This window comes from Amblyomma americanum, chromosome 8 (genome assembly GCF_052857255.1).
Source record: "Amblyomma americanum isolate KBUSLIRL-KWMA chromosome 8, ASM5285725v1, whole genome shotgun sequence".
Classification (NCBI taxonomy): Eukaryota; Metazoa; Arthropoda; class Arachnida; order Ixodida; family Ixodidae; genus Amblyomma; species Amblyomma americanum.
This window is the reverse complement of record NC_135504.1, coordinates 24,477,180-24,491,116: the sequence shown is the minus strand read 5'-3', so window position 1 is coordinate 24,491,116 and position 13,937 is coordinate 24,477,180. Positions and strand designations below refer to the sequence as shown.

Sequence of the window (13,937 nt, the reverse complement as noted above, 5' to 3'; positions counted from 1 at the left end):
GGTAGTCGGCACCGCGTGTCGGAAATAATCGGGAGCTGCGTCAGAAAATTTGTATCATGGTAATTTGTCGTTCTAGCAATTGATGATTTGCTGGTGTCAAAGGTGTCAAAATGCTCATAATGAAAAAGACAATGCTTGATTACGATAACTAGAAAATTTAGAGTGTGTAATTGATCAATTAATTGAAAGAATTGAAAAAATTAAAAATGCGTTCAAAGTTGCCGAACTGCTCAGAATGGAAAGACCAAAGAACCTAAAGAGTCGCATCAGCATCATATGACGCACCAAACAGCGCATGCACGATATCGTGTCAAACCGCAGCATAGTAGTCCTTCAAAGTTTTTCTTGTCTGGCAGTCTTCATGCCATAGGAAGCATAAGTGGGTTGTCGCATGACTACCTTCTTTACCATTCGATTAAGTTGCATGAGGAACTGGCGGTATATAACACGATGTTGCTACTATCGCCGCTATATAGTCCAGGGTGGCGCTCGTGAACACTCTCAAGAATAGGTTACATGCAGTATAAATACCCTCGAAAGAAAAAAACTGGACCACTGCCATCGTATTTCAGTTGGTAGAGCAGAACACGCGGAGGTTGTGTGTTCGAACCCACACGGTGACATGTGGTTGTTTTTCTTTTACTTTCCAATAAATTATCTTTCAGGTGAAAAAGATGGTTACAGTTACACCTTTAAATTCCCATTGACCGACATCATGAACTAACAAAAAAAATTTTGAACATCCTCTCATGCTTATATATGTGTGTCATTGTATATACAAGCCCCTCTATTCCTTAGAAGAGATTAGTTTTTGCCAGTGAGAAAGAGGCCGCTTTCACTGGAAACTAAGAGACAAAAGTGAAAGGTACATATCTCCGCAAGCAGCCTTCCGCATGAACACCAAGGTGAATATAGGCGTGATCTTTTCCTGCATACAACAGAAGGCGAAAAAAAATTGGCAGTGGCTTAAGAATTGGCTAACACTGGAATTCAGCGAAAAGCAAGCACGCTTGCTAAGCGTCTGAGGCTCGTCCATGGCAGCTCCGCTACACGCTCGCGACAGCCGTTCTATATATACCCACACGACTACATGGCTATGATGTGGTATCACATGGTCTTACGACACTCCCATCGGATGTCATCACGTGGCTTCACATCACCCCATCCGATGTCCTTAAGGTCAAAGGTCAACCCAAAGGTCACACAATGTCAAAGGTCAACTAAAGGTCAAGGATCAAATGTTTGACACCACAACCGTACCACACATGGTCATACATGGCTATCCTTGGTTGGACTGAAGGTCGTTCAAGGTCGTTGTGCTGCCTACCCGAAGACTGCTTTACCTAGCGCAGTGAAGCTTTTCGCTTGAAAATTGGTGCACTTACTCGCCGGCCAAGGCTCATCGAAATAGTGGTGCACTTGACGTTGACGTACCAACCGCGCCGGGCGAAGAAATCGTATGACGGGATGCAGTTACCGGAATTTGTCAGGGGGGTGTTTCGCTGCTTCTCTTCGATTTCACGTGAATTCCTGGCTTATCCAAGCGGTGCTGTCGATAGAAATGTCATATTCGCCACCTTGAGGCAGCACGCCCTGAATCTAGCTAGATTTATAATTCCCCTTCCGCGCCCGTGTACTAGAACCTGGGTCGAATAAGCCTACGGGTGGCTCTGTTTGCAACAGCCGCCTGCCCGTGCAGGGGTGCATCACGTGACCAATACACCAGTGGTCACGCGACTAAACACTTAAACAGCTATCGCTGAATCTCGCGGTACATAGTCGTAACCGTCCTGTGAGTTTTTTTTTGCGTCACTATGCCAAAAGTAAAAGGTTCCGAAGTGTCAATGGTTTAAATCGCCTTCTTAGTTCATCGCTATGGTCCGTTTGTAGGTTCCGAAACGACACCGTTATTTCTTTGGCGAGTGCATGTTTTATTTCATTCATCGCTATGCTGCTGCCTCAGCAGACGGGATTCTTTCGAACACCAGAATATATCAACTACACGCTCGCGCACACTTCCAGCGCTGTGGGGAAGGACTGGGCCTTCTCTTGGCTCTGGTCGGACCTCAAGGACCCAGAGCTGTCGGACAAGTTGTCCCACTTTGGCGACCCCAGGGCGCCCCTCCTGGTTCCCGAGGACGTCCGGAAGCTGAGCGACCTCGAGCCCAAGCTGAGCGGCATCAAGGGTGTCCAGTTCGAACACCTGAACGTGGAAACCTACATAATGGACGTGAGCGACTCATCGATCTCTCTTCGTCGCACTGCGATTTATTAGATCATGGCACATACGATGCGATCCGGAGTTCCCGCGTTCGAACCCGACCGCGGCGGCTGCGTTTTTATGGAGGAAAAACGCTAAGGCGCCCGTGTGCTGTGCGATGTCAGTGCACGTTAAAGATCCCCAGGTGGTCGAAATTTTTCCGGGGCCCTCCACTACGGCACCTGTTTCTTCCTTTCATCTTTCACTCCCTCGTTTATCCCTTCCCTTACGGCGCGGTTCAGGTGTCCGCCGATATGTGAGACAGATACTACGCTATTTCCTTTCCCCAAAAACCAATTATTATTATTATTACTATCACACACGATGCTGTCGCTCACCTCTTTTTCGCTTTTTTCATTATTGATTTTCAGAACCTGCACACACACAGTTGGGTGGGACCCGCCGCGGTGGCTCAGTGGTTAGGGTGCTCGACTACTGATCCGGAGTTCCCGGGTTCGAACCCGACCGCGGCGACTGCGTTTTTATGGAGGAAAAACGCCAAGGCGCCCGTGTGCTGTGCGATGTCAGTGCACGTTAAAGATCCCCAGGTGGTCGAAATTATTCCGGAGCCCTCCTCTACGGCACCTCTTCTTCCTTTCTTCTTTCACTTCCTCCTTTATCCCTTCAATTGCGGCGCGGTTCAGGTGTCCAACGATATACGAGACAGATACTGCGCCATTGCCGGCATTTTCAATAAAGTTTTTCCTACCTACCTTTCCCCAAAAACCAATTATTATTATCACAGTGTAGTGGACCCATAGACTTTAGGGCAAGCAATGGGTCCAAATGCTAAACAAGCACGATAATACTGGCAAACCTTGTCGTTACAGGACGCAATCATCAGCGCACATCGGTAATGCACAAAAAAGTTAACAGAGCTGAACTACAAAACTATGGGGTATGGTCGGTTAGATCACAACACAGCCAGCTGTAAGCAAAACTTCCACAATCAAATCGCACAACTTCTTCATTCCTGCATTTCCCTGGAAATTAGCGAAATATTTATTGAAGAAGCCAAAAAATTATTTTTTCTTTGATTTGGGACTTCTTGCATACATGGGCTAAATTATGTTCTAGGAGTCTCTGGCCGTACATACTATGACAAGGTGGTAAGTTAGATTGTTAGTTGCAGGTGTTGGTTTCATTGGTAATCTAAATGAAATAAGGGGCAGGGGTTGTTAGATGCTAATATATTGTTTACTATTCCATCTATCTACAGTTTATATGCTATTAATACTGATAGTAGTATATGAAGGTGATTTCTAAGCTTTCAACATGTCGGTAAATTGGTGAAATATTGAACTATTCTAATCGTTTTTTACAAGTCCTTTAGAGCGCAGTTTTTTTTTTACAGTTGTCCTCTTAGGGTTTCTGAGCGCACAACATGCCCACACAAAAAATGGAAAACTACACACACTAACAAATTGTGAAAAATAGTCGTTGAGGTCGATTACGCCTTTTTTTTGTAACCTGCGCATATATTCTTGCAAAAATCTGGAATGAGCAGGTACATTGTACGACGTGTGCCTTCTTACGCCTGATCCACGGTACCACAAGGCATTCTTTTTTTCTCGGCTCGGAAATAGTATTTTTGCAGTTGGCGGTATTCTTTTTTTTTTTTGTTCCATAGCGTTGCGATTTCTGTCAGTGTTACGTGTGGCGTACTTACTGCACTTATATCGGCGTTACGTCTTCTTAATTTCGTTTTTTTTCTATTTTTGTATTGGATTGAAAAAAATTCAACATCCCATTCTCATTTTTCAAATCACAGTTGCACATTTGAGCTTCAAAGAGAGAGAAACTGATCTATGATATATCAACTTTCAACGTGAGACAAATCAAGCGCGTTTTACGAGGTTAGGTAAGGTAATAAGGAGGGAACGTCTTTGTAACCGCTTGTTGTTTTCTCGCCATTGCCAGGTGAGCAGCATTGATTTCAGCACGGACGCCTTCAACATCCTGTATAAACGACTGACTCGCATACAGGACTCCATCGACGACGTGAGTCGTCTCAATTTTTGTCTGAGCTCTTCCACATATCCTTGGTCCTGTAACGAGGACCTTGCAAAGCCTCTTCGGACGTCGGGCAATAAATATCACTTAAAAACAAAGGCTTAGGTTATGCCCCGTAAATGCTAAGCGTTCGAAAAGTCCGGCTTGGTAAAACATGACTTAGCTTTGAAGAGTGGCAATACACTGAGAAAGACAGTGCTACACCACCTGTTACAATTTCCTACACTATCAGATCATGCCTTCTTGTATACACAAAAATAACACAGGACTGCAACAGCTTCTATAATCAATACCTTAAGCAGAGATACAAGTTCCTTTTTTCGGAAAACCTCAGTTGTAGTAGAGCGCCCTCGTACCAATTATAGAAAGGAAACTGTGGAATATCAAATCATGCGAATCTGTAATGCTCACCCTAAATTGATTGATATTGCAAAGAAATGTAAAACATCTCGCAAATTTAAGCGTGAATGCTGGAATTCCATGTTACTGTCTGCATGATTTTTGTAATGCGAGGTCTAGTGATTTTCTCTCGTTTTTCTTTTCACGTACTTCTTACTCCCACACTAAACAGCATTCTTTTCACTGATTGCCTTTAAGTAATCTAACACACTTTTTTTTTACTTTCCTTTTGCTTTTTGCACAGCACCGTTACATTATGTTTTTCATGTGTACATTTTGACACACTACAATATTCTGGATAATGTTGCTTGTTCTTGTATAACTGTTGTTGTGGAGAGCGACTGCTGACGCGCCACTGTTACTGCACCGTCGGTGCCCCCCCCCCCCTCCCCCCACCTCCCGAGGCCAGGGTCTAGTCAGGAGGATGTGTTCCCTCCTTTTACCCTGCCTCAAGGGCAAGAACTTTCTATCACCTCAATAAACCTCAAGCAACACAACTCGTTTGTATTCGCATGGCCAGCCGAGCATCAAGCAGAAAGTCGCCGACGCCCTCCAACAGGTGACAAAGACCACCAGTGACTATGCGAATGCGGAGCCTTTAAAGGTGCGTCTACCACCGGTCTGCAGGGGCTGCGCCATCAAAACGTCATCTCTTGTGTGGGAGGCACATGACTGGCACTTCTTGTAGTCATCTTAAAAAGAGCTCATCTCAGATGTTTTCTTGTCCCCTTGATTTTGCTGTTTAGAAATTATTTTTTCAGTTCTGTTTAGAAATCCTGAGCACTGATCGGCCTGTTCCTAACCATCAGTTACAAATCTCTTATGAGAACTAGGCGCCTAATATCGAAGTCGACTATCCTGGTTTCATTTACCAGCGGCGACTTGTATTATTATGCCTATTATTACTATGGCTATCAAAACGCGTTCTGCTATCGATGCATGCGTGACACTGTCTGGCCTCGCATCTCGCTCCGTTTACCGAGCATTGTCTGGTTTTCTGGTATTGAAGACGAGGTTATGGGTTGCAGCATGAAAACGGAGGCCGAACTTTGATAAAATGTAAAAACAAAATCGTGGACCTAGATTTCGATGACCGTTAAACGATACCAAATGGTACTAGCTGATAGCGAGCCCTCCCCCATGTAAGACGTCTGTCCAGTAAAATATGAATTTTGAGGTTTACAGTTGGATTTTGCGGCATAGTAGTTTCGAGTGGTGGGGACGTCACAAAACAGGTGAATCTTGCAGGCTAGCAGGCTGGTTAGTAAATTATAGTAATCTTTTTAACCATTATAGTGTCTGAACCTTTTAGATCTGTAGCTGGCGATTAGTGCTAGTCACATTTTATAAGATTTTGTGAGCCCTTTTCTGTTCGTCGCTGCGGTACTTAACTAGTATGCAGGTTACATGAATCATCATCAGCATTACAAGCCGTTCTGTATTCTTTTCCCTCCTTCTTTCCTCATTTCGTGTGCGCGCGAGCATCGCGGCGACAAGCCTGACTACGCCCACTGCAGGGCCTCTCCCATGTCTCTCCAATTAACCCTGTTCTTTGCCAGCTGCGCCTACGGTATCCCCGCAGAATTCTTAATCTCATCCGCCCACCTAACCTTCTGCCGCCCCCTGCTACGCTTGCCTTCTCTTGGAATCCACTCTGTTGCCCTTAAGGACCAGCGGTTGTCTTGCCTTCGCATTACATGCCCTGCCTAAGCCCATTTCTTCCTCTTGATATCGACTAGAATGTCATTAACTCGCGTTTGTTCCCTCACCCACCTTGCCTGCTTCCGGTCTATACGTGAATTATAGCAGTAATCTCTTTAACCGTTATGGTTAGGGGCCCGATCCTTACAGATTTGTAGCTGGCGATTAGTGCTAGTCATAGTTATAAGGACTTTGTTAGCCCCTTTTCTACTCGTCGCTGCGGTACATTGAATTATATGGGAGCGTGGAACCGAAACCGTGCGGTTGCTGAGTGCATGCGGACACACCCGAAGTAAACTTCTCTCGGCGCCACATGTCAGGTTCCACACAGCGACGAACACAGTTCTGTTTCGAAATTCTGAGCACTTATCGGCGTGTTCCTCACCATCAGCTATAGATATCTTATGGGAACTAGGCGCCTGATATCGAATTCGACTGACCTGGTTTCATTTACCAGCGGCCACTTGTATTATTATGCCTATTATCACTATGGCTATCAAAACGCGTTTTTTTTTATTACTGGCGGCCTTCGCCGTTTCACCCCGTACTGTGACGGAATAATTCCCTTTATTTCCTCCCTTTCTCCTTTGCAGAAGAAAGTGGTCCAGCTTTTGCAGGAACTGGCCTCCCTGAAGACGGTCGAAAATGAGACTATCGATGTGAGTCTCCGTAAAGCGCACAACTTTAGGTGCAGGAATGCTTTCCTGCCGGGGAGCATTGTTAGCTATATGTACTAAGGTGTCTTCGCTACCATAAAGCTGAGGGAACGCCTGAAATTTAATTTCAAAAGGCTGTAGGAATCCTCATGCTGATATCATGTATGGTGGATTGCAAAAGTGCTAATGGCATTTACTGAAATATGGTAATGGTGGTTTCGGTGCACCGTCATGGAAGGCTGCAGACTTGCTTATTGCGATGACGATTTCTCGTCTTTGGATGCGTTTTACAGTTTTCCTTGAAGAACAGAGCGTTTGACGAACAGAGTCTTCGACGAACAATAGCAAGACTAAACGTGCCGCTGAAAACTTGCAATGTGCCTACTGAAACGAACTCTAAAATTAGCCTTCCACAATGCATATTCATTTCATTACGGCTTGATTTAGAGTGCGACTGCCGCCAGATCACATTAGGGTTTCAAGCAATCAATCGATCGAGAGACCGATTCTACCCACTTGGCTGCTATTTCAACAAATACGCAGCTTACGTGTCCCATTTACCTGTCTAATGATCAGGGCTGTCGATATCATGAGGAGTTCTCAACAGTAATCATGCTTCAACTCTTACTATTTCCCGCTTGTTGTAGAAAAAGGCCTCCTATAGCTGATGAAAGAAAAGGAACGACGATTACGAGAGCATCTGTCTTTTCTATCTCCGACGAGTAACCCGTCACGGTGACTCATTGGCTTTCGCATTCTGCTTCCTAGCCCAAGATCCCTGGATCAAACATTGGCTGTTGCTCGTTAAACGGCAGCAGTACCTCGGCAACGATGCAACTGTTAGCCATAAAACGGCCGGATGTTCTCACTTGTTCTTGATTCCACAACAGAACTACCGGTCGTTAATTAGAGTGACAAGCAGGTCACCAAAGAAGGAAAATATTGTCACGTAGTGGTGACGGCAGTCGAAGCAGCGATGAAAACGGACGAAAGGGTCTTCTAAAAGAAAACTGTTTATTGGGCTGACTTGCACCCAAAATGGACTGAACCACTCGGCGGCGGCGAAGCGACAAGCGTGCTCGGCGGCCGTCGAACAGAATGCCCGCCGCTGTCGGCCGTGCTCAATTTAAAGCTGATAGCGAAGTTTCGAGATAAAGCGTGCAAAGTTACTAGAACGTTCCGGAACAACGTAGAATCAGCTCTGCCTGGCTGCGATCAATCGAGATAAATCTAGTCGCGTCTTGCGTCGCGAACAAAGCGATAAAGTGGTGTGGCGGCAGATTTGAAGAACGAACAAACACTGCAAATATTCGCGGCAATATTTTCAGGGTAGAGAAGAATGAGATGAAGAGGGGAGCTTAGTAAAGTTTCTGGGGCGCTGTGACTGCGGCTAACTCAAGACAGAGGTAGAAGGTTGGTTTTGGTTGGGGCTTTAACGTTCCAAAGCGACACAGGCTATGAGGGATGCGGTAGTGAAGGGCTCCGGAAATGACTATCTGGGGTTCGACCTGGCGCCATAACCAACTGAGCCACCGCTACGGCTTACAGTGGTAGAAGGGAGACGTCTGGCAGAGGCCTTGAAAGAGGTTACTGGAAGAGGAGTCAAGTCGGCTGGTGAAGATGACGAAAAAGATTGGGACGATTTTTAAGTGCGCAAGAATGGCACAATGAACAACGATTTTCGGTTCACTGTGGTCTGGAAGCACGGATGTTGCTGAACATGCCATGATGAACACGCTTGCAGGTTTACTACCGGGACCATGTGGCCAACTTTACATCCCGCACGCCCGAGCTTCGTCCTGCTCTCGCCAGGGTGCTGGGAGGGTCGGGCCGCTACAAGCAGCAGATAAGTAATCTGGTCAACACCTACCTGTCGCACGTCGCCAATGAGGCAAGTGTTCTTGCTTTCCAGCTCCTAGCCTGCGAACAAGTAATCTATTAAAGGCAGCGAACTGCGCAGGACATTCACAGATACGCTACAGTTGTTCTGGAATAATAGGCCATTTTGTGTAAATGGCGGCTTATATAGCGACAGGGCACTTGATAGTGGTAGCACTAAACGGTGTGCTCAGGTTATTCAGTGATCCTAAGACGTAAACTGTGCTGAGAAAAAAAGACACCTTTAGCATACCGTGTACCGTGTTACTGCTACCGATACCGGAGTACCGGGAGTCCGCGCGCAGTCAATGCGCATGCGCAAATTATCTTGACCGGCGCCAGATGACGCCAGATGCCCAGCAGCTGCGCACGCATCTGTAGCATCGGAACCAATCGGCGCGCGCTCACCGGTGGTGGGCGGGCTCCTGGTACTCAGGTAACGGTAACACGGCACACAGTATGCTAAAGATGTCTAATATGTGGTCTTTTGTGAGTGTGTGCACGCTATGAAATGATCTGTTATTTCTGAGCCCTCGTTCTGACCGCTCACTGCGACCATTCAGACCTACATTCTAAGTAGAAAAAAGTAAAAAGAAAGTAAGCTGTCCTTTAGTACCCTCCTTTTATAAAAGGAAGTGTGCTAGTAGATAGCTTACTCCCTTTTTACTCCCATATAAGTGTTTTCGTGCTTAGTGTAGATGGAACTGAAGAAATGCATGTTATGTCAGAATAGATTGATGTGTTAATCTGGGCCATAACAACGATCGGCGTTAAATATCCCGACAATCTGAAGACAAACTGTGTTAATGGTCAGATGCTGCGTCTTAAGAATGAACCCGAGGGACGGCGTTTCCCTTGGGTAAGAATGTTGCGAACAGTCATGCTCTCGGGAAGAAAACTGATTCGAACGTCCTTTCGCAGATCAGGGAGGACGTAGGACGCTGCGGTCCGGCGTACACTATGTACAAGTCGGCCTTGAAGGCAGCCTGCTTCGACTTGGTGGCACCCTATGTGAGTATGCGGGTGCCTCTTCGTAATCATATCCCTTAATACTTCGTATTCTAACCAGTACAGACACTCTTGGCGAGTTCTAAGCGTCACTGCCGCGTTCTGCCCAGTACTGTGAAACGAAGCTGCTGTGGCAGACACGGTTTTCTAGACTGGCTACTCTAAAGAGTGAGAATGGTTCCACTGGACTAGTTATAGGAAAAAGGGTGGCGCTATAGCTGGGTTGAAAGCTGGTGTACAGCGCGTGATAATTCTAGCACTAGGACCATCTTAACGTGAAAGCAACTGGGACATTAGAACAGAGATTGAAATTTCTGGGAGACATTGTGAATAACAGAGGCTGAATCTTCACGTTTCTACTTCGTGCTATTATAACCAGTAAAAATAATCTCAAGAGGACAAAAGTGATTTAAATGAGAATGCTCAAAGGAATCAGTGGAGTGACCAGGAAGGATTGAGTACGGCATGGCCAAATAAGGGGCACTTTTAATGTGAAAGTCACATAACAGAGAAGCTGCAGGAGCCAAAGCTCCATTATTCTGTAATGAGGAAGGGCGAATAAAGCGTCAGAGAAAGGGTATTGGATATGGAGGAGGGCACAGGGATGACCAAGGAGTAGATGGATAGTATAGACTATCGTCACAAGTATAGCTCTCTGAGATTACAGCTCATAGCAAAAAAGAAGCAGAGCAGTCTTTTCAATTAGGGGCCCATATAAACAAGTTAGATAAGCTGAAGAAGGAAAGAAAAATGATCCTTAGAAATGGGCTTTAAATGTATGAGAGGAAAAGACTGCTGAGTCCCATAATTCTATAAACTTCCGTTTTGATTACGTGGAGTCCTTTCCCCAAAAACCAATTATTTTATTTATTACATGGAACAGCTCCTATGGAACCTTTCAGTAGTGTTGGCTGACTACGTAAGCCAAGTTAGTCTTTCGTGTACTCTGTAAACACAGCAGACTCGTTTTCTCCTTGTAACCAGTAACTGCGTTCAAGCTACAAAGCAAGTGTGCGACGACTGCTGCTGTTACTGTTTTTTTAACGAAACAGTCAACAAGATGTGTGCAGCACATTCATGACAGCAGCCAGGCTTGAGAAATGTTTCGACCAAGCAAGCTCAGAAACAACACTTCTCACAGGCCTGAGGAACAGTAAAATCTCGTTATAACGAAGTCGAATGGGGCTCGGCGATTACTTCGTTGTAGCCGTAGCTTCGTTATATAGCCAGCGTTGACAAAGCTTCTAAGGGGAATAGTCATTCCTTCGTTATATCCAATGTTTCGTTATAAACCATTTCGTTATAGCGAGGTTCGACTTGGTTCGACTTGTTATATAACGCGCTTGTGCTACCGCTCTTACAGTACTGCAGCTTAGTCTGGTGCACCACAGGGGTAACCAACTTATCCAAATTACACTTGTTGCAGAAAAGAGCATTACGGTATGTTGCGGGTGTGTCTTACCGTCATCCAACCAAAGAGCTTTTCTTAAAGTATAATGTCCTCTCTGTGTTCTCCTTTTTTGATTACAAGATATTCGTAGCTTATAAATATTTCACACAATCTAATGTAAGTATTGTCGTAAACCTTGCAGAATTAAAAGAAAATATCCGAGACCGACCAACCCGACACAAAGAATAATATCTTGTTTCAGTGCCTCGCACGTATTCATACACTTAATCATTATGCTACACTGTACCAAAACTACTGAATAAGTTGCATGCAACTGGATTCGATCTAGTATATGAGTCTAATCGCCGAATTTGTCTTTTTTGCCGTGAACAACTGTTGTGAACCTAGTGTTGCTTTGTATCTAGAATGTTATCTTGATGTATTCTAATTTTAAGACTGTTTTTTCGAGATGTGTCTAATTTTCTGTTTTTGTGCTTTAGTGTGTGTGTCTTGTTTTCATACGGACAAAAGTAATAATATGAAACTCTTCGATGTATAAAATGATGCAAACTGATCTTTCTCCTAGCTGTTGCTCTGCCAATTATTGTAGGGGGCCAGGGCCTTGTCAAGCTGTCTTTCACAGCTTTTAGTCCTGGCCCCTTTCTTTTCGACGAAAAGAAAAAATAAACTTGACTTAAAAAGCTCTGGGCGATGCCCTTCATACAACACCCTCTTGTACGCATGCCACTGGCAATGGGGTCTCGGAGACGCAGAACAGCTTCTGGGTGTACATCCTCACCTACATGCTGGTGGGCCTGGCGGCCTTCGTGCTCGCCATCTCCCTCTCCACAATGTACGTGCGCTCCGGACCACAGACGCCTGCTGCCCAAGGAGCGTGAGTGGTCACCAAACACCTCTTTCTTTACACGCTGTTGACGTCATCACTCTCGCGGTGGAGCTCACATCCTGGTTTGCACAGAGCTGCGTTAACTATTCATTGTTACTGGTACCTCAAAACAAACCGCACCTTTGAAAAAGAGAGGAGGAAAAAAACGAAGTACATAAATCTCACAAACAAAAGCCTAAAGAATAGCTGCCGGAAAGTATAAAACAAAAACAAAAAGACGGCCAGGTTAAAAACATTAAAGAAGCCAAAAATTACCTGGAAAGAACGAGGAACATTAAATTTTTAGTGCGCACAAAGACTGAAATCACTTTATCGCACACAAAAAAAAAGGTTAGCGAAATATTGTCGGAAAAATGTGTAGTTGTATATATAGCGATGTCTTCGCAAAATGGTTATACAAAATAGAAGACGTTCTGCGACAATGAGAATATCCAGGCACGTGGTAGATAATCAACATACGAAATGCTATAGTTGGCAGCTATAATGTAATGCTGCAAAAAGTTATGTTAAATGTTCTGCAACAAAAATGGGACAGCTTTATGCGCAATAGTTGCTGGGGCCAACATAAAAAAAAACTTCGATTGATTTGATGATTTGAACGAATATTACGAGAGAAAAAAAAAGACAGTCTTAGGACTTACAAAAGAGAGCAGGATCTCAACACCACCAAAAGTTCACCAAATTCAAGTTGAGTAAATGTCGGAAAGGTTAATGCAGGATCAGTGCTCCATATTTCGTTTAGTATGCGCAAGAATGCCTTTTTGCGCACGGTCGTCACTGTTCTTGTTGTTTCCGCGGCATCTTTGTTATTAATGCTAAAGCATTATCGAGAAACGTCTCATTGTAGACATCTTAGAGAAGTTTCTACAGAAGCGTCTTGCTGCCAAAGTCTATAAGCCGTTTCGATCTGGCGCAAGACGTTTGAAGCCATTTCAAGCTGTTTTAGGACGTTTCTAACACGTGTGTTTCATGGGTATAGTTTTTGACAATAGCAAAAGAGTTTAGCAAAAATGCAAGCCTGTCGAGATCTGCAGATATATTGATTGTTATAGTCGAATCTTGCGATATATGAAAACAATTACGTTCATAAACTTCCCGTTGAAAAATGCGCTTGTCCAAAATTTCCTGATATCCTCCATCCCCCGCTCCCTATAAAGGAGTCTGCTGCATCGCATCATTATGACGCAATACAACAGCCGCAAGAAAGTGCTGCGCAGTCCTTTCTTTTCATCCGTGCTCCGTTGGTAAGCACTGCGCAGGGCAGTGTACAGCCTCGGTCAAAAAGCTCACTCGGTTTCCTTTCCAGCTGTACTGTGGGGCACTAATGGCACCTTTGAAGAAAAACGGTATTGAAAGGCATGGGCAACTCAATCTACCGTAATAATTCTAGCTTCAGGGGTGTCATTATGGCGACAGTTCATAGCTGAGAAGCAGACCACGTAGTCTGTAAATTTCCACCCAGGCTGTACGAAGGGTGGTCGACGGAAGCACCTCTTGTGCCGCCGTGGCTGTGCCATGGCTGTGGTCTTCATGCAGGGACGGACTTCTGGGTCACTCTTGGAAGGAGCGGTTGGGGGCGGTTCCATTTGAACAGCGTATTTCTTGGACATTTTTCTCTCTAAATTGTGGCTCAGCAATGTTTTGCTATGTAAAATTTCTCGCTTAGGGTAGGGTCGACCATCCCCTCCGTCGCCACCATAAAACCGCCCCTGGTTTCATGGCGGC

General features: G+C 45.0%; 1 protein-coding gene across 1 annotated transcript in view; it reads left to right on the top strand.

Moving 5' to 3' along the window:
- Nucleotides 1-13,937, top strand: part of LOC144102226 (uncharacterized) — a 38,650-nt gene that overhangs the window by 21,122 nt on the left and 3,591 nt on the right. The window contains exons 14-20 of the mRNA XM_077635538.1: nucleotides 2,023-2,230; nucleotides 4,181-4,261; nucleotides 5,193-5,276; nucleotides 6,967-7,032; nucleotides 8,774-8,920; nucleotides 9,829-9,918; nucleotides 12,079-12,200. Coding sequence (XP_077491664.1) covers nucleotides 2,023-2,230; nucleotides 4,181-4,261; nucleotides 5,193-5,276; nucleotides 6,967-7,032; nucleotides 8,774-8,920; nucleotides 9,829-9,918; nucleotides 12,079-12,200 — 798 coding nt within the window. The remainder of the gene's footprint in view (nucleotides 1-2,022; nucleotides 2,231-4,180; nucleotides 4,262-5,192; nucleotides 5,277-6,966; nucleotides 7,033-8,773; nucleotides 8,921-9,828; nucleotides 9,919-12,078; nucleotides 12,201-13,937) is intronic.